General features: G+C 49.3%; 1 protein-coding gene across 7 annotated transcripts; it reads left to right on the top strand.

Moving 5' to 3' along the window:
* Positions 1-271: 271 nt before the first annotated feature.
* On the top strand, positions 272-16,773 carry C7H2orf76 (chromosome 7 C2orf76 homolog). Of its 7 annotated transcripts, none has more exons than XM_083154296.1 (6): positions 272-410; positions 1,936-2,077; positions 11,348-11,398; positions 11,568-11,605; positions 11,910-11,991; positions 16,559-16,773. In XM_083154296.1, the coding sequence occupies exons 2-6, from the start codon at positions 1,948-1,950 to the stop codon at positions 16,633-16,635; spliced, it is 378 nt and encodes a 125-aa protein (XP_083010422.1). In that variant the 5' UTR covers positions 272-410; positions 1,936-1,947; the 3' UTR covers positions 16,636-16,773. The 7 variants fall into 7 exon arrangements, with proteins under 7 accessions (XP_083010422.1, XP_083010425.1, XP_083010423.1 ...); XM_083154299.1 differs by having other exon boundaries at positions 340-464; XM_083154297.1 differs by having other exon boundaries at positions 341-481.
* Positions 16,774-18,942: the final 2,169 nt, after the last annotated feature.

Raw genomic sequence — 18,942 nt, 5'->3', positions numbered from 1 at the left:
AGAGGGAATGTCAGCATGTTGTGTATGTGTAATGAAATCTCAGCTGGAGTCTGTGAGGTAAATCACTCCCTTGCACTGATCACTCCCTTGCAGCTAGTATACGGAGAGAGGAGTTAGACGACAATCCCCTTTCTAGTGATAATATGAAACTTTTTTACTGAAAAAACTGTCACCGTCACCAGCGCCATTTTCCCGAATTCAATCTATAATTATACACTTCACACAGCTACAATCTTCGGGAAAATGGCGGCCGACCGCACTTTGGGGACAGAGTACAATACAAGCTTGTGGTGACGTCATGACGCTGTTCCAAGCCTCGCTTCCACAGTACGCCCTGCTTTACAGCCGCCCCGGCCCGTCCTTCTGTCACCATAGCGACCAACGCAGCCAGACTGAGAGTATCACGGGAGGTCTGTCGTCTGTGTAATCCGTGCCTAGGCCATGAGTGAGCGGGCTACACGTGTGTAAGGGCAGCGTGAGCGTACGTGCCTATGTGCGTTTATGTATCATACTAATAGCAGGGACGTTTCAGTGTACGTCCTGTCACATAGGTATCTCTAGCTGTTCCTTAAAGAGCCTGCGTGGTGTGGGGCCAGTGGCCCGTGAGCCTGCGTGGTATGGGGCCGGTGAGCCTGCGTGGTGTGTGCCCTGTGTTGCTACATTGTGTATGCAGTGAATGTGGTATACCACAATGTGTGTGTCCTGTGTGGTATACAGTGAATTCAATGTACAGTGTAAGGCTTGAAATGTGGAGCTGCTTATGATGTTCCCTGTGGGCTACACAATGGGCCTGATTCAGACCCTATTGCAGGGCTGCTAAACAGAAGAGACCTGCGATCACATAGCCACCCCTGTCAGAGTAAAAACCTGCCCTGTGCAAGCCTGCGAATGGGCTGCTGTTATTTCCAAATCCATTAGTGTCTAAATAGCCCTGGACTTATTACTCGGCCGCTGCGATGAAACCGGCAGATCAGGGCCGGAGGTGACATCCGAGGCCCTCCCTGAAAACAGGTGTCCACATCTGCAGGTTTTTTCCCTGACCCTCCCATTAACGGCTGGGTGCCACCCCCAAATGCTGGCCGCCTGTCTATCGCCTTGCGTAGGCCAGTGAAAATAAACCTCTGGCTTTCATCGCAGGGGAGTCCTTGCACATACGCCCTGATCTGGGTGCATGTGCAGTGTTTTGATAATTGTTTGGGCTGCAGATTTGCAGCCCAGCGAACGGGTCTGAATCAGGCACAATGTACATGCCCAGAGGGGCTAGTGAATGTGGTGTGCACTGTGGGGCTACGCGGTTAATGTCTGTGGTGTACATGGTGGGACGCACTGTGTGGGGTATATGATGTGCTATAGACTATATCTACGATGCATATTCATCTAATTCTGTATAGGTTTGGGGTGTTGGCCTTGGGCTACCCCAGATTTACTTCCCATGGGGTGGTTTGGGCTATTCATGTTTCTTTATTAATAAAACACCAACATATAATGGGGTCCACTACGTGGATGGGGTCACAGTACAGAGAAATACTGTACAGTGACCTGAAATGGAAAATAAAGGTAGCCTTGTATGAAAGAGTTTACATTCTAGTACAGGGCTGGGCAACACTGGCCCTCCAGATGTTGTTGAACTACACATCCCAGGATGCTTTGCATTAGTTTGCTATGTGGCCATGCTGAAACTGATGCAAGGCATGCTGGGATGTATAGTTCATCAACAGCCGCAATTGCCCAGCCCTGTTCTAGTAGGTGCCAGAAACCATTGTGAGAGGGGGTAGGGTGTTTATGTTGGATGTTTGTGTGATGATGGCTGTATCTCTGTATATATATATATGTGTGTGTGTATATATATATATATATATATATATATATATATTAGCAGCCCAGCACTCACATATGTGCTCTGCATTAATTACATGTGTGTCCTGTTTCCTCCAGTTCTGAGGTCAGATGTCCCAGGAAGTGACGGTCACTGTACGTCTGGTCCGATCCTTTCAGCACCGCAACTTCCGCCCAGTTGTCTATCATGACGTCATTCTGGATCAGACGGTGCAGGAATTCTTAGAACATATTAAGAAAGGTAAGGTCAATCTCCTAGTGCACAGGTTCCTCTCTAGTATGTTGTGCGACCACTCACACGGGTAACTGTGTCCACAGCACGTGTCCATATGATTCAATCCATGTAGTACTGCATTCCTTCTATTCGCCCAGCTCCAATTCCTCCGCCTAAGCTGCTCACTTTGGGGGTTATTCTAGTCCATTCTTTCTGACAAAATCCTTCTTAGATGGACAAAACCATGTGCACTGCGGGTGGGGCAGATGTAACTTGTGCAGAGAGAATTAGATTTGGGTGGGGTTTTTCTTCAAAGTGAGATCTATATTGAAGTGTAAAATCATGCAGTCAGTATTTTCCCTGCACAGAAACAAAATAACTCACCCAAATCTAATTCTCTCTGCACATGTTACATCTGCCCCCCTGCAGTGCACATGGTTTTGTCCATCTAAGAAGGATTTTGTCAGAAAGAATGAACTAGAATAAACCCCTTTGTGTAGTACTGCCTTCCTTCTATTCGCCCATCTCCATTTCCTCCGCCCGAGCGGCTCACTCCGTGTAGTACTGCCTTCCTTCTATTTGCCCATCTCCCATTCCTCCACCTAACCTGCTCACTTCGTGTAGTACTGCCTTCCATCTATTCGCCCATTCTTCCACCTAACCAGCTCACTCCGTGTAGTACTGCCTTCCATCTATTTGCCCAGCTCCCATTCCTCCGCCTGAGCGGCTCACTCCGTGTAGTACTGCCTTCCTTCTATTTGCCCAGCTCCCACTCCTCCACCTAACCTGCTCACTTCGTGTAGTACTGCCTTCCTTCTATTCGCCCAGCTCTCATTCCACCGCCTAAGCTGCTCACTCCGTGTAGTACTGCCTTCCGTCTATTTGCCAAGCTCCCATTCCTCCGCCTAAGCTGCTCACTCCGTGTAGTACTGCCTTCCTTCTATTTGCCCAGCTCCCATTCCTCCACCTAACCTGCTCACTCCGTGTAGTACTGCCTTCCGTCTATTTGCCCAGCTCTCATTCCTCCGCCTAAGCTGCTCACTCCGTGTAGTACTGCCTTCCTTCTATTTGCCCAGCTCCCATTCCTCCGCCTAACCTGCTCACTTCGTGTAGTACTGCCTTCCTTCTATTTGCCCAGCTCCCATTCCTCCGCCTAACCTGCTCACTTCGTGTAGTACTGCCTTCCTTCTATTTGCCCAGCTCCCATTCCTCCGCCTAAGCTGCTAACTCCGTGTAGTACTGCTTTCCTTCCATTCGCCCAGCTCCAATTCCTCCGCCTAAGCTGCTCACTTTGGGGGTTATTCTAGTCCATTCTTTCTGACAAAATCCTTCTTAGATGGACAAAACCATGTGCACTGCGGGTGGGGCAGATGTAACTTGTGCAGAGAGAATTAGATTTGGGTGGGGTTTTTCTTCAAAGTGAGATCTATATTGAAGTGTAAAATCATGCAGTCAGTATTTCCTCTACCTCCCCCATGGCAGCCATTACTTGTGGGTTCTTCCCCTATTGGGTAGCTTTGGAAAGGAAAAAAAGACGCCCCTTCTCCATATAAGGCTCCTCCTCCTTCCTTCTGTGTCTTTTTTTCCTTTCCCAAAGGGTAGCAGGTGGTTTGTTTTTGAGTGGCTTACCCTGTGAAGTGGATCTGGTTCCCACCGTCGCCTGGAGCGTTCAGGTGGGGACGAAGTAGCCAGGTAGCTGGTGAAACCTCAGGAAGCCGCAGGCCGTCCTCAGGTTTGGGCGGCTAAACAAGCGGTGGCGTCCAAGGAGGCGTGGTGGAGGTCTCCTGCCCGGAATCCAGGTGAGACCGGGCGGACGTCGTCACCCGCGGCAGGCCGCGGGTGACAAAGGAGGAGAGCAGGCCGCATTGCGGCCGGACAGCGTGGCACTTATGGGAGCAGATGGAGTGACGCTCCGAGACGCGGCGTCTGACGGACGTCAGGACGCAGCACTGGCGCAGGCGGATGACGCGGGGGCCGGTGACGCGTGGAAGCGCTGATATAAGGAAACAAAGTAAAATGGCAAAACGCTGTACCACCAACGAAGGAAGGCAGCTACAGCAGGTCCTGAGGGATTGGAAGCAGCTATACTCAGAAGGTGGTGAGTGTGCTGGTTTTTCTCCACTACCAATTATGGAAGTAATTTATATGGTACAAATACCCTGATATAGGCATGTTGTATTGTAGACAGCCTTAAGGGTCAGTACAAGCATGGAAGAGGAGAGGAGGCAGATCAGTCAAAAGTCAGGGTAAGCCACAAGAAGTACATTTTTTTTTTTTTGAGCATGGTTATGAGAATAACGGAATCGGCTGATAATTGTATATTGTTATACAGATCAGATAACAGCAAGGATAAAGGAGAGAAATCCAGACACAAGAAATTGCACACGGCAAAATGTCTTATGTGTAATTTATCATTGCCAGACAAGTACATGGGGAGTGTATGCGAAAAATGCAAGACACCGCAGTTGTTACCCCTATCACAGATGTCGGGGTTGGTCGACATGTTGAAGACGGCGCTTGCCGACACTTTTGTGGCCAAAAAAGATCTGGCAAAGAGCACAGGGAAGAGAAGTCGCTCCAGAGTAAGCGAAGCTTCAGCAGAGTCTGGTGAAGAAATAGCAGATACAGCGGCAGATGAGGCTGAGGAGCTAGTGGTAGATAAATCAGAAAATGATTTCAATGCCGACATGGTGGAAAACCTTCTAACGTTGATACACAAATCCTTGAATATTGAGGATGCGCAGGAGGAAGTGAAACTCCAGGAGCTACTGTTCCGCGATAAGAGAAAGAAAGGGAAAACATTTCCTTTATCTCAGACCCTAAAAGATATGGTATCGGATGAGTGGAAACATCCGGATAAAAAAATTACGGTACCGGCAAAGATAGGTAAGATGTATCCATTCCCTAAAGATCAGACGTCCACTTGGGATGAGGTTCCTAAGGTCGACGCAGCTATCGCTAGGATATCGAAAAAGACGACATTGCCTCTCGAAGACGCAAACATATTTAAAGACCCTATGGAGAGTAGAGCTGGGGCTGAGAAAACAGCACCTGACTTTGGGGGCAGCTATGAAGCCTGCGGCCTCTATGGCGACCACATCCAGGGTATTGCGTGAGTGGTGCCAGCAGCTGGAAGCAGATATGATGGATGGTTTAAGAAGGTCAGATATGCTTAAAACAGTGCAGAATATTCAGCTGGCCGTCGAATTCTTGTGCGAGGCTTCCTTAGACACTATGAGACTGACAGCAAGGGCAAATGCTACAGCAACAGTAGTTAGGAGAGCACTCTGGCTCAAACCTTGGGCAGCAGACGTGCAATCCAAGATAAATTTATTGTCGCTTCCTTTCCAAGGTGACTATTTATTTGGAACACAGCTAGACCAAATTATAACAAAGATATCCGGAGGGAAATCGGTTTGGCTTCCACAGGAGAAGGTGATTAAGAAAACTGCAGTGAACAGGTCTTTTAAGTACCAGCCACAGGAATATAGAGAAGCGAGGAGCTACCGACCAGGTAGAGGATTTCGCAGGAGTAATTGGTCATCTAGGGCAAATTTTCGTTCCCAAAGGGGAAGAGAGAATAAATTTGCCACAGGACAAAGCTCACAATGACGCCAAGCTACAGGCGGTAGGAGCCAGGTTGCTGAGATATATAAGCACCTGGGAGAGGTCCACGACGGACAAGTGGGTCCTCGAAATAATAAGGACAGGATACAAATTGGAGTTCGGGAAGATTCCAGGAAACTTCTTTACAGAATCTCCCATACCAAAAGACTCGTCAGAAAGGGGAGCCCTGTTGACAAGTCTAAGAGAGATGATAGATCAAGGGGTAGTGATAAGAACTCCCCGAGATCAAGTGGGGACAGGTTGGCATTCCCGCTTCTTTGTGGTTCAAAAAGCGTCCGGAGGTTACAGGACGATATTGGACTTACGGAAACTGAATCAATTCCTGAAAGTAAGGTCGTTCAAAATGGAGTCAGTGAAGAGTATACTCCCAGACTTAAGAAGAGGTTCATACATGACCTCTATAGACCTCAAAGACGCGTACCTGCATGTACCTATATTCAAGGGGCATCAAAAGTATTTGAGATTTTGCGTCGAAGGAGTAAGCTACCAGTTCACGGCGCTTCCGTTTGGGTTAGCCACATCCCCCAGGACGTTTACCAAGGTACTGATTGTGATAATTGCGAACTTGAGAAAAGAGGGGATAGTGGTCTGGCCATATCTAGACGACTTACTGATAATGGCGGAAACAAGGGACTTGGTGGTAAAACACACCAGCAGGACAATGCAGTACCTAACAGAACACGGCTGGTTGATAAACCAGAAGAAAAGCCAGCTGGAACCTACAAACCGGATAAAGTATCTAGGGGTGATACTGGATACGCAAGATATGAAAGTAAGTTTGAGTCAGGAAAGACAGCAAAAGATGGTACAGACCATGAGATCGACGCTAGGCAGGGTTGTCATATCGGCGGAGCTGTGTATGAAGATGCTAGGGCTCATGGCGTCGGCTCTGGAGGCTGTCCAATGGGCAAGGTTTCATACCAGAAAGCTTTAGAGATGCTTCCTATCACAGTGGAATGGGGTCAGCAAGAACCTAACACAAAGGATAGTATTAACGAAGAGGGCGAAGGAGGACATAAAGTGGTGGTCATGCAGCCGCAGACTAGAAAGAGGAAGGTCCTTCGCAAAGATGGGTCAGGTGGTGGTTACCACGGACGCAAGCAGGATAGGATGGGGAGCAGTGTGTCAAGACCAGACAGCTCAAGGAGCATGGATAGACGAAGAGAGGAGGAAACACTCCAATCTCAGGGAAATGAAAGCGGTCCTATGTGCATGCAAGAGTTTTTCAGAGCGAGCTCATCGACAAAGAGGTGATAGTCAGGTCAGACAACCAGGTCGTGGTGTCTTATGTGAACAAACAAGGGGGCACCCACAGCCTTCAAATGATGAAAGAAGCAGAAGAACTGTTTGCCTGGGCGGAGAACAACGTGGCGAATATACGGGCGGTGTATCTCGCAGGCAAGGAAAATGTAGTGGCAGATGGTCTGAGCAGGACAATGTGCCTGCCAGGCGAATGGGGCCTAAACACAGAAGTGTTCAGGACACTAACAAAGATATGGGGCAATCCGAAGATAGACCTGATGGCAACATACCAGAACAAGAAGGTCAACAGGTATTTTTCCAGATTTCGGGACCCACGGGCAGAGCAGTGGGATGCTTTGACGGCGGAATGGCCGAAGGAACTGGGATATGCGTTCCCTCCATTCCCGATAATACCAAGGTTTCTAAGAAAGGTACAAAAGGAAGGGGCAACCGTGATTGCGATTCTGCCGTACTGGCCCAGAAGGGCATGGTTTGCTCAGCTTCTACGTCTGGCGGTGGACGGGCCGTGGAAGCTCCCAAAAAGACCAGACTTACTCGTTCAAGGCAAAGTAAAGAGGCACCAACCGGAGGATTGAAACTTGATGGCGTGGCTACTGAAACCAGGGCGCTGGTAGGCCAAGGGTTTTCGGAGCAGGTGGTGAATACCTTACTAAAAGCCAGGAAAACGTCTACCTCCAAATCTTATTATAAAGTATGGCTCAAGTATACATATTGGTGCAAGGAAAATAAGAGATTACCGGAGCAAATATCTACTATTTTAGAGTTTTTGCAAAAAGGGTTGGAAAAACAATTAGCAGTTAGCACTTTGAAGGTGCAAATATCAGCGCTGTCAGCCATGTTGGACATCAATATCGCCAGTAACAAGTATATTCAAAGATTTTTTACAAGCAGCCAAGAAAATAAGGCCACGTTTTCATCAACCTATAGCTCCATGGGATCTGAACCTAGTTCTCAACGCTCTTACGCAGGATCCATTCGAGCCCATTCAAGAAATATCATTAAGAATTCTATCATGGAAAGTGGCATTCCTAGTAGCCATAACGTCTGCTAGAAGGGTTTCAGAACTACAGGCCCTCTGGGCAGAAGAGCCGTTTATGAATATGTTCGAAGACAAGGTCGTAATGCGAACAAACCCCATGTTCTTACCCAAAGTAGTATCGGATTTTCACGTAAATCAAGAGATCGTATTACCATCTTTTTGTGCGAAACCAGCAAACATGAAAGAGGACAGGCTGAACAAACTAGACGTAGTCAGAGTATTAAAAGTTTATCTAGAGAGGTCGAAGAAAGTTAGGAAGACCAAAAACCTGTTTGTACTAACTGAGGGGAAGAACAAGGGGGAGGCAGCTTCCAAGGTAACAATCGCACGATGGATAAAAAGCTGCATTGTAGAAGCGTATAAAGCTAGCAATCAGGTACCTCCAGAAGATCTGAAGGCGCATTCCACGAGGGCAGTAGCAACCTCATGGGCGGAGAAAGGTGCGGCTTCCATATCAGACCTGTGCAAAGCAGCAGGGTGGTCGTCCGTGCACACATTTACAAGGCACTACAGGGTAGATGTCATGTCTTCGGCAGATGCCAAGTTTCGAAGGAAGGTCTTATCTGCGGTAATATGAAAAAAAAAAAAAAAAAGGAAGAGTATTTTTTAGATAAGTAATTATTATATGATTTTGTATATGTATCCCGGCCCAGTGAAAATTTAACTGCTGGGGCATTTCCCACAAGTAATGGCTGCCATGGGGGAGGTAGAGGAAATATTAGATTTTTACCTGATAATGTGTTTTCCTCTACTCCACCATGGCAGCATAGTTCCCAACCCGGGAGATGATCTTGTTTTTTGTATGCAATTAACTGTTTGTGTTTGAGAGCTAGAAATGAAAGACACAGAAGGAAGGAGGAGGAGCCTTATATGGAGAAGGGGCGTCTTTTTTTCCTTTCCAAAGCTACCCAATAGGGGAAGGAACCCACAAGTAATGGCTGCCATGGTGGAGTAGAGGAAAACACATTATCAGGTAAAAATCTGATATTTTCCCTGCACAGAAACAAAATAACTCACCCAAATCTAATTCTCTCTGCACATGTTACATCTGCCCCCCTGCAGTGCACATGGTTTTGTCCATCTAAGAAGGATTTTGTCAGAAAGAATGAACTAGAATAAACCCCTTTGTGTAGTACTGCCTTCCTTCTATTTGCCCATCTCCCATTCCTCCGCCTGAGCTGCTCACTTCGTGTAGTACTGCCTTCCATCTATTCGCCCATTCCTCCACCTAACCAGCTCACTCCGTGTAGTACTGCCTTCCTTCTATTTGCCCAGCTCCTATTCCTCCACCTAACCTGCTCACTCCGTGTAGTACTGCCTTCCTTCTATTTGCCCAGCTTCCATTCCTCCGCCTGAGCTGCTCAGTTCGTGTAGTACTGCCTTCCATCTATTCGCCCATTCCTCCACCTAACCAGCTCACTCCGTGTAGTACTGCCTTCCATCTATTTGCCCAGCTCCCATTCCTCCGCCTGAGCGGTTAACTCCGTGTAGTACTGCCTTCCTTCTATTTGCCCAGCTTCCACTCCTCCATCTAACCTGCTCACTTCGTGTAGTACTGCCTTCCTTCTATTCGCCCAGCTCTCATTCCACCGCCTAAGCTGCTCACTCCGTGTAGTACTGCCTTCCGTCTATTTGCCCAGCTCCCATTCCTCCGCCTAAGCTGCGCACTCCGTGTAGTACTGCCTTCCTTCTATTTGCCCAGCTCCTATTCCTCCACCTAACCTGCTCACTCCGTGTAGTACTGCCTTCCGTCTATTTGCCCAGCTCCCATTCCTCCGCCTAAGCTGCTCACTCCGTGTAGTACTGCCTTCCTTCTATTTGCCCAGCTTCCATTCCTCCGCCTAAGCTGCTCACTCCGTGTAGTACTGCCTTCCGTCTATTTGCCCATCTCCCATTCCTCTGCCCGAGCGGCTCACTCCGTGTAGTACTGCCTTCCTTCTATTTGCCCAGCTCCCATTCCTCCGCCTAACCAGCTCACTCCGTGTAGTACTGCCTTCCATCTATTTGCCCAGCTCCCATTCCTCCGCCTAACCAGCTCACTCCGTGTAGTACTGCCTTCCATCTATTTGCCCAGCTCCCATTCCTCCGCCTGAGCGGTTAACTCCGTGTAGTACTGCCTTCCTTCTATTTGCCCAGCTTCCACTCCTCCATCTAACCTGCTCACTTCGTGTAGTACTGCCTTCCTTCTATTCGCCCAGCTCCCATTCCTCCGCCTAAGCTGCGCACTCCGTGTAGTACTGCCTTCCTTCTATTTGCCCAGCTCCTATTCCTCCACCTAACCTGCTCACTCCGTGTAGTACTGCCTTCCGTCTATTTGCCCAGCTCCCATTCCTCCGCCTAAGCTGCTCACTCCGTGTAGTACTGCCTTCCTTCTATTTGCCCAGCTCCCATTCCTCCGCCTAAGCTGCTCACTTCGTGTAGTACTGCCTTCCGTCTATTTGTCCAGCTCCCATTCCTCCGCCTAACCTGCTCACTTCGTGTAGTACTGCCTTCCGTCTATTTGCCCAGCTCCCGTTCCTCCACCTAAGCTGCTTACTCCGTGTAGTACTGCCTTCCTTCTATTTGCCCCGCTCCCATTCCACCGCCTAAGCTGCTCACTTTGTGTAGTACTGCCTTCTATTCGCCCATCTCTCATTCCTCCGCCTAAGCTGCTCACTCCATAAAGGCCCCCCCCCCCCCAGCTGCGCTCGCCACACTTTATAAAATCAACTCTACACCGACGTGGATAGTGGGGGTATGAAAAGGTTGTAGGACGCGTACCGCCGCCCCTCGCTGGCTCGCTGTGCTCGCCATGCTTCGGGTTCACGTTTATACTTGGGGGGGGGGGGGGGTGGCGTGGGGGTGCATTTAAGCATTGTAAGCACCCATTAGTGTGCTTATACAATTTAATATCGTATATGGGTCAAAATCGCATCGCATGCCATCGGGTGTATGGCATGCGATGCGACTAATTATCGTGGGTGCCGTGTATATTCCAGGTACTGTAGCACTATATGCAATATATCCCAGGTACTGTAGCACTATATGTGATATATCCCAGGTACTGTAGCACTATATGCAATATATCCCAGGTACTGTAGCACTATATGTGATATATCCCAGGTACTGTAGCGCTATATGTGATATATATTCCAGGCACTGTAGTGCTATATGTGCAATGTTGGGGGTACGGGCACTGTAGTGCTATATGTGCAATGTTGGGGGTATGGGGACAGGTGCTGTAGCACTGTGCCCTTTATTCCTACCGGGGCAGTTGCCGTAGCGCTGTACCTGTCATTACTACCGGGGGCAGGGGCTGTAGCACAATTTCCAGCGATGTAGAGTTCCCAGCATTTAATGTAAATCCACTGATCTGCTTTACATTCCAGACATTGCTGCACGGGACGGATTACCGCCTCCATTTAAGAAGCACTCGTATGGTGAGTTCTGTTATACACGTATGGTATAATGTACCTGCTGGTTATAGGTATGGCCTGTAAAGAGGGCCTAACTCAGGGCTTCGGAGACATCTGACAGAGCTGCAGTAACTTAATGCTTGGTGTCATTACTATTATTGCCTCTCTTCATATAGATTTATCTTTTCTGCAGATACCATGAAAATCATTCATCAGGCGCATGGATCAAAGGTATCTGCGCTATTCTGAGTCACGTATGTATGTAACGTGTTTTGCGGCCATGTCTTCCACCAGATGATCACCATTTCCCCATGTTACTAACAGTGGGATCATTGGTGCCTTGTGCGCTCGTGTTCTCTACGATAGCAGTAACGTTGCAGAGCGTGCAGTTACTACATCTAATTATCCACTGACGGCCCGAACCCCCAGTGGTGTCTCACCTGGTAGCACAGATCTGGCTTCTCATGGACACAGTGATTGGCATCCCCTCATACTGGGCTGGTAGAGTTCATGCAGTTTTCATTCTATATTCCAGACCAATGAACTGGTGGTGGGTCTGGAGGATGACAATAAGCTGATCTTGCGGAGTGGTCAGTCCTTGCGAGAGGCCGGCGTTGGTAAGATGTTATCCCTAATACTATAACATTTATAGTGACCCTTCTGAATGTGACCGCCACACCTGCAGCACAGCATGTAAGCCCATCATGTAGCTTTATGTGTATTTTTGGCTAAGCTTACAGGTGAGAGCAAGCGGGATGCAGGGGGGCGGGCTGAGCCAGCGGGATGCAGGGGTGCGGGCTGAGCCAGCGGGATGCAGGGGTGCGGGCTGAGCCAGCGGGATGCAGGGGTGCGGGCTGAGAAAGCGGGATGCAGGGGTGCCGGCTGAGCCAGCGGGATGCAGGGGTGCCGGCTGAGCCAGCGGGATGCAGGGGTGCCGGCTGAGCCAGCGGGATGCAGGGGTGCCGGCTGAGCCAGCGGGATGCAGGGGTGCTGGCTGAGCATACGAGAGGGAGCGGAATGCAGGGGTGCCGGCTGAGCATACGAGAGGGAGCGGGATGCAGGTGCGTAGGATCAGTGTACTGTGCAGGTGTATGGCATCAATGTGTATGGGTGTAAGCGAGTGTGGTGCAGGTGTATAGGATCCATGTATCACATATGGGTGTATAGGATCCGTGTATGCCTGGGGCCATATACGGAAATACCACAGCTCTTTCCTGGTGTCCATGTACTGCATATGGGTGTAAGTGTGTGTGGTGCAGGTGTATAGGATCAGTGTACCGCGTATGGGTGTAGGAGAGTGTGATACAGGTGTATAGGATCAGTGTACCGCGTATGGGTGTAGGAGAGTGTGATGCAGGTGTATAGGATCAGTGTACCGCGTATGGGTGTAAGTGTGTGTGGTGCAGGTGTATTGGATCAGTGTACCGCGTATGGGTGTAAGTGTGTGTGGTGCAGGTGTATTGGATCAGTGTACCGCGTATGGGTGTAAGTGTGTGTGGTGCAGGTGTATTGGATCAGTGTACCGCGTATGGGTGTAGGAGAGGGTGGTACAGGTGTATAGGATCAGTGTACCGCTTATGGGTGTAGGAGAGTGTGATGCAGGTGTATTGGATCAGTGTACCGCGTATGGGTGTAGGAGAGTGTGGTGCAGGTGTATAGGATCAGTGTACCGCGTATGGGTGTAGGAGAGTGTGATGCAGGTGTATAGGATCAGTGTACCGCGTATGGGTGTAGGAGAGTGTGGTGCAGGTGTATAGGATCAGTGTACCGCGTATGGGTGTAGGAGAGTGTGGTGCAGGTGTATAGGATCAGTGTACCGCGTATGGGTGTAGGAGAGTGTGATACAGGTGTATAGGATCAGTGTACTGCGTATGGGTGTAGGAGAGTGTGATACAGGTGTATAGGATCAGTGTACCGTGTATGGGTGTAGGAGAGTGTGGTGCAGGTGTATAGGATCAGTGTACCGCATATGGGTGTAGGAGAGTGTGATACAGGTGTATAGGATCAGTGTTCCGCATATGGGTGTAGGAGAGTGTGATACAGGTGTATAGGATCAGTGTACCGCGTATGGGTGTAGGAGAGTGTGATACAGGTGTATAGGATCAGTGTACCGTGTATGGGTGTAGGAGAGTGTGGTGCAGGTGTATAGGATCAGTGTACCGCGTATGGGTGTAGGAGAGTGTGGTGCAGGTGTATAGGATCGTAGAAGCTATAATGGGAAACCCTTCTGTTGTAAATTGGTGTCAGTCCACGTTTGACGCCATGAACTCCTTCCACTATATTGTCCGTAACCCTGATGCATGATTGAGCTATAATGTGTTATCCCTGGACTGCCTGCAGCTGACGTGAGCGTACCTGTTGTTATTCTGAGAAGTTTCCCAGAAGTGAATGTAGTTTGGCGAGATGGCCAGGAGAGGTCGCTGTGAGCCTCCGGGAGAGGGGAATGGGTCGTGATCTTAGTGTGTCGCGTGTGAGCAGCTGGCCTCAGCACTGAGAAGGGAAATAAATAGCTAAATATGAATTTATCCGCGGGGAGATTGTAGTCGGACACAATCTGCTCCATTCTGTCCTACACTTGTGCTGCAGGCTACTATCTTTCTACTAACAGACAGAAGCCTTGTGTGACACTAGTCTGCAGTGACAGGGAATACGTATCATTAGTTACCATTCTAATCACTCGCTCTGGGTGGAATTGGGAAACTTTCTGTGTTGTCATTGCTCTGCTTTCCCCAGTCTCAGAACGTCCTTGCCTGGCCCGACCTGTCGTCCTCTCTAGCTGGGCACGGCCAGGTGCGATGGGTTATGCTTCCAGTCGTTTCCGTGTGCAGTGTACCCGTCTGCCGCGTCCTGCCCAGAATGAATAAATCTGCTGCCACCGGTATAAGGGGCAGCTCCTTGACCTGGGGTGACAGCGCGGTGACTGCTCAGACGTCTCTGAGCGTTGTGCAGCTGAGTTCTGTCCCATGTGGGTAATTAGAGGTGTTTGAAGGTACTGCAGGAGCAGCCAATTTGCATCCTGCTTTGCATATTCCTCAAGCTGTATGAATTAATCATCAGGCGAGATGAGTTCTGACAAACGAAGAATGTAAAGTGTAGAATAATTCCACTGATCTGCCAAGTACTAAATGATGGTATCTGCCTTCAAGGCTGCATCCTAAACGGGAATATTACCGCCGTACATGGGATACCGCAGCTCTGGCCTGGCATCGTAGACGGGAATACCGCATCCTGGCGTCGTAGACGGGAATAGCAGAGCGAGGCGTAATAAGGCAGGAATATAGCAGTTTCGCGCTCGAATCCCGGGGCCATATACGTGAATATTACCGCCCTACATGGTAATACCACAGCTTTGGCGTCATAGACAGGAATACCACAGCTCTGGCGTCATAGACAGGAATACCACAGCTCTGGCGTCATAGACAGGAATACCACAGCTCTGGCGTCATAGACAGGAATACCACAGCTCTGGCGTCATAGACAGGAATACCGCAGCTCTGGCGTCATAGACAGGAATACCGCAGCTCTGGCGTCATAGACAGGAATACCGCAGCTCTGGCGTCATAGACAGGAATACCGCAGCTCTGGCGTCATAGACAGGAATACCGCAGCTCTGGCGTCATAGACAGGAATACCGCAGCTCTGGCGTCATAGACAGGAATACCGCAGCTCTGGCGTCATAGACAGGAATACCGCAGCTCTGGCGTCATAGACAGGAATACCGCATCCTGGCGTCATAGACAGGAATACCACAGCTCTGGCGTCATAGACAGGAATACCACAGCTCTGGCGTCATAGACAGGAATACCGCATCCTGGCGTCATAGACAGGAATACCGCATCCTGGCGTCATAGACAGGAATACCGCATCCTGGCGTCATAGACAGGAATACCACAGCTCTGGCGTCATAGACAGGAATACCACAGCTCTGGCGTCATAGACAGGAATACCGCAGCTCTGGCGTCATAGACAGGAATACCGCAGCTCTGGCGTCATAGACAGGAATACCGCAGCTCTGGCGTCATAGACAGGAATACCGCAGCTCTGGCGTCATAGACAGGAATACCGCAGCTCTGGCGTTATAGACAGGAATACCGCAGCTCTGGCGTCATAGACAGGAATACCGCAGCTCTGGCGTCATAGACAGGAATACCGCATCCTGGCGTCATAGACAGGAATACCACAGCTCTGGCGTCATAGACAGGAATACCACAGCTCTGGCGTCATAGACAGGAATACCGCATCCTGGCGTCATAGACAGGAATACCGCATCCTGGCGTCATAGACAGGAATACCGCATCCTGGCGTCATAGACAGTAATAGCAGAGCGAGGCGCCATAAGGCAGGAATATAGCAGCTTCGCGCTGGAAGCCCGGGGCCATAGATGGTTATACCACAGTCAGATGCTATAGGGCAGGAGTATCTTAGCCCTGCCCAGGGCCATACTCTGCGATACAGCTGAAGACTCCATAGCCGGGCATATCACAGTCCTGGCCCAGGGCTATAGGCAGGGATATGACAGCAAGGCGCCATATGCCGGGAATATCACACCCTGGCGCTGGGCTGTAGACCGGACTATTACACCTCTCAAATAATTCCACTGATCTGCCAAATACTATGTGATTGTATCTGTCTTCAAGGCTGCGTCCAGAACAGGAACATCGCAGCCATAGATTGGAATATTGCGGCCTAGGTCAGGACCATAGACAGAAATACCGCAGTAAGGCGCCACAGGCAGGAATATGCTTACACCTGAAGTGGGAATATCTCAGCCCAGGCTTCTTGCATACGGGGGTCATTAGGTTCAGGTGGATCGTCAAAAGGTCAACCACTATTAATTGACAGCCCAAAAGTTTGACACATCCAAAAGGTGGACATGGACAAAGGTCAACATTAGTTTTTCACGTTTTTTTTTTTTTAATTTTAAGATGGACGCTGTACAAGCGTCGCCTCATCTTGCACGGTTCACCATGCTCAGGCCGTGGTGTATCGCTGCGTTCCACACATTATATTATTCTCCCTCTATGACCACTGCGATGCTGAAGTATGAACAAGTCTTTTAAAAATAAAAATCATATCGCCCTGTCAACGTTTGACTGTCGGCCTAGACATTGTTGTTGACATATACCTTGCATACGGTGTTTGACGTAAGGTTATTTCTGTTCATCTCTATTTTGTGTCCCACAGCGCATGAAACCGAGCTGGCTCTATTCTGTGACGCTGATTACAGACAGTACAAGGAGAACCCCGTCTCCACTTGGTGACTGCAATCTGGAGTTAGGTGGATTCTGGGAGTTTCCTAACTTGCAGGACTCCGCTGGGTGACTGTGATAACGTTGTATCAGTCATGGAAGCTGCTCTTGGGCCTTATCTAATAAAGCTTTCTGTGCTGTGTCAGCGTATATCGGCTCGCTATGTCTATTTCTGTTGGGGTCTGTACAATCGATCAACAGCAGTGGTGATGGGTGACACCGATCAGTCCTTTCCCTGCTTGCCCCTTATTAGTAATTCTTGTCACAGAGGTAGCACAATGCAGCCCCTACGCCCCACAATGTGACCGTGGTTTTTACTGTGCAGCTACTGGAGTTGGATAAACCACATGCAATCACATTAGCTGGGACAGGCTGAAACATCGGGCGTTCCCAGTTGAAGAATGCCATATGATTGGATGTCAGGTGATCACATGATATGATATTCCAATAATGTGCAGCCTTTTTCAGGCAGGAGCGTACTAAGGACCTTATTCTGGTTGATATGCAGCGTTTCCACTTTGCGCAGCAAATTCGCCCACACAGCCTAGGGGGTGAGGACCATATCATTCTAATGATGTGGAGCATACATGCCAAACTAAGACACTCTTAGGTGCCTTAGTTTTGTGTGATCCCTGGACGAGCACAGGGCGGGCAGGTGACATCCAGTGACGTAAGCAGCCCACCCCTGGCAACAGTGTCACTGCCTCAATTCCATGGGCACACCCAGAGGTTTCATGGAAGCACCTATGAACACTTTGCGTTCCCATGGGCGCGTCTATCGGCCACCGCTCCCCACGTGCTCTGTTAGGTGCGAATGACCGAGTCAACCAGAATAAGGTCCTAATAGTGTCTCAACAGTAACTGTAAGGGCTATTTCACATGCACCGGCTCCTGCCGGGCGGCAAAACCTCGCATGGCCAAAAGCTGTGCCGCACACAGTAGTTGTCAATGGACACTATTGTGTCAATTCACGCAGGACGGCCACGGCATGCAACCGGATCCCACCACTGGAAGGGACGGCTGCCGGGCTGTGGCCATCCCTGCCGTGGGGGGTTTCGCCGCCCGGAGCGTGTGAATTAGCCCTAACACTCCGTAATATACTGGACTAGTGGTGCCCAGGGATATATCCGCTATAATAGTGCTGCCAGGTAATGACTGGCGCTTACTTAACGCTCACCTTTCACTTGGCATAGTAGCAGTGCCCAGAAATAAGTCCTCAGGAGAAATGTTCGGTTATAGGGGCATCTGCATTCTGCAGTCTTCCTGGTGGTGCCATGGTGGCAGTAAGGTTCCATATCACAGGTGGAGCTAATTATGTCACCTGTGAGGAGACCTGGAAAACGTGCACCGGGAGGGGGGGGAGAGGGGACCAACCAATAGAATCTGATTGGTTGGTCCATCTTCAATAGAACAGCAGACGGCTTCCTCCTCAGAGACACACGACTCCAGGGTACATACACTTTATTAAGGCACAAATACAGATCTTACAATCTTACGGTCAGCTGTAGGCACAAGGTGTATAGATAGGATTGTGCTTTGCTATATACAGAAACAGTCTTTAATATAAGAGACTTCAACATTTCTACACTTACATCAATTGACTAATGTAAATGGACATTGGAACGTTGCTATTATACAGTGTAATTACTCTCGGTTACCCCATGGATTGTCCTTGTGTGAGCTCTGCCCCCAGACTCCTATATTCCAGCCCAGGGGAATAGATTGTGCATCTGTTATACCGGCGCTTCAGCTTAGATTAAAAGGAGACTGGAGCTGCCATTGCCATCATTGTAATCGATCTCCCTTGGTGGCTGCATAACTATAAGTGTCTGGATTAACTAACAAGAGCCCGACATACTATGTGTACAATAAATTTTTTACAGAACACCCCGATATTATAAAGACAAACATGAAAAAATGTAAAATGGTTTTCCAGATGTTCTCCTCTACCCGTGTAATAACCGAGCGCTCCAGTTTACCTGTGACATTAGGATCTTGTTTATATTCTATTACTTGTATAAGATGTCACAAAGAGGCTGATTCAGAGCTGTTTGCACAGGTCCAAATTTGGCCGCTGTCCGATGTCTTCGTACTGCACATTGTCCGCAATGCGCATTCACTTGGTAAGGTTGCGAGGCCTGATGGACAGGGGGTGGGCATGTTGGGGTGGATCCCTAGCCTGAAAAACCAGTGGGCACACCCAAGGAAATGCTGGGAGTCCTGGCCACATGCAGGCGTGTTTTTGCCTGCTAGAGATGGGTGCCCAGAAACGCCTGTTTTGCTCACAGCCACTGCGTGAGTCCAGGGCCACATGGCCGC

This window comes from Crinia signifera, chromosome 7, assembly GCF_055691185.1.
Source record: "Crinia signifera chromosome 7, ASM5569118v1, whole genome shotgun sequence".
NCBI classification, from domain to species: Eukaryota; Metazoa; Chordata; class Amphibia; order Anura; family Myobatrachidae; genus Crinia; species Crinia signifera.
The sequence above is the reverse complement of the archived record's forward strand: the minus strand, read 5'-3'. Positions and strand labels throughout refer to the sequence as shown.

Bases quoted from the DNA above. Each gene is read 5' to 3' on its own strand.
- C7H2orf76 (XM_083154296.1), top strand. From the start codon at position 1,948: ATGTCCCAGGAAGTGACGGTCACTGTACGTCTGGTCCGATCCTTTCAG. The intron at 2,078-11,347 runs GTAAGGTCAATC...TTTACATTCCAG, and splicing joins CTTAGAACATATTAAGAAAG to ACATTGCTGCACGGGACGGA. The intron at 11,992-16,558 runs GTAAGATGTTAT...TGTGTCCCACAG, and splicing joins CTTGCGAGAGGCCGGCGTTG to CGCATGAAACCGAGCTGGCT.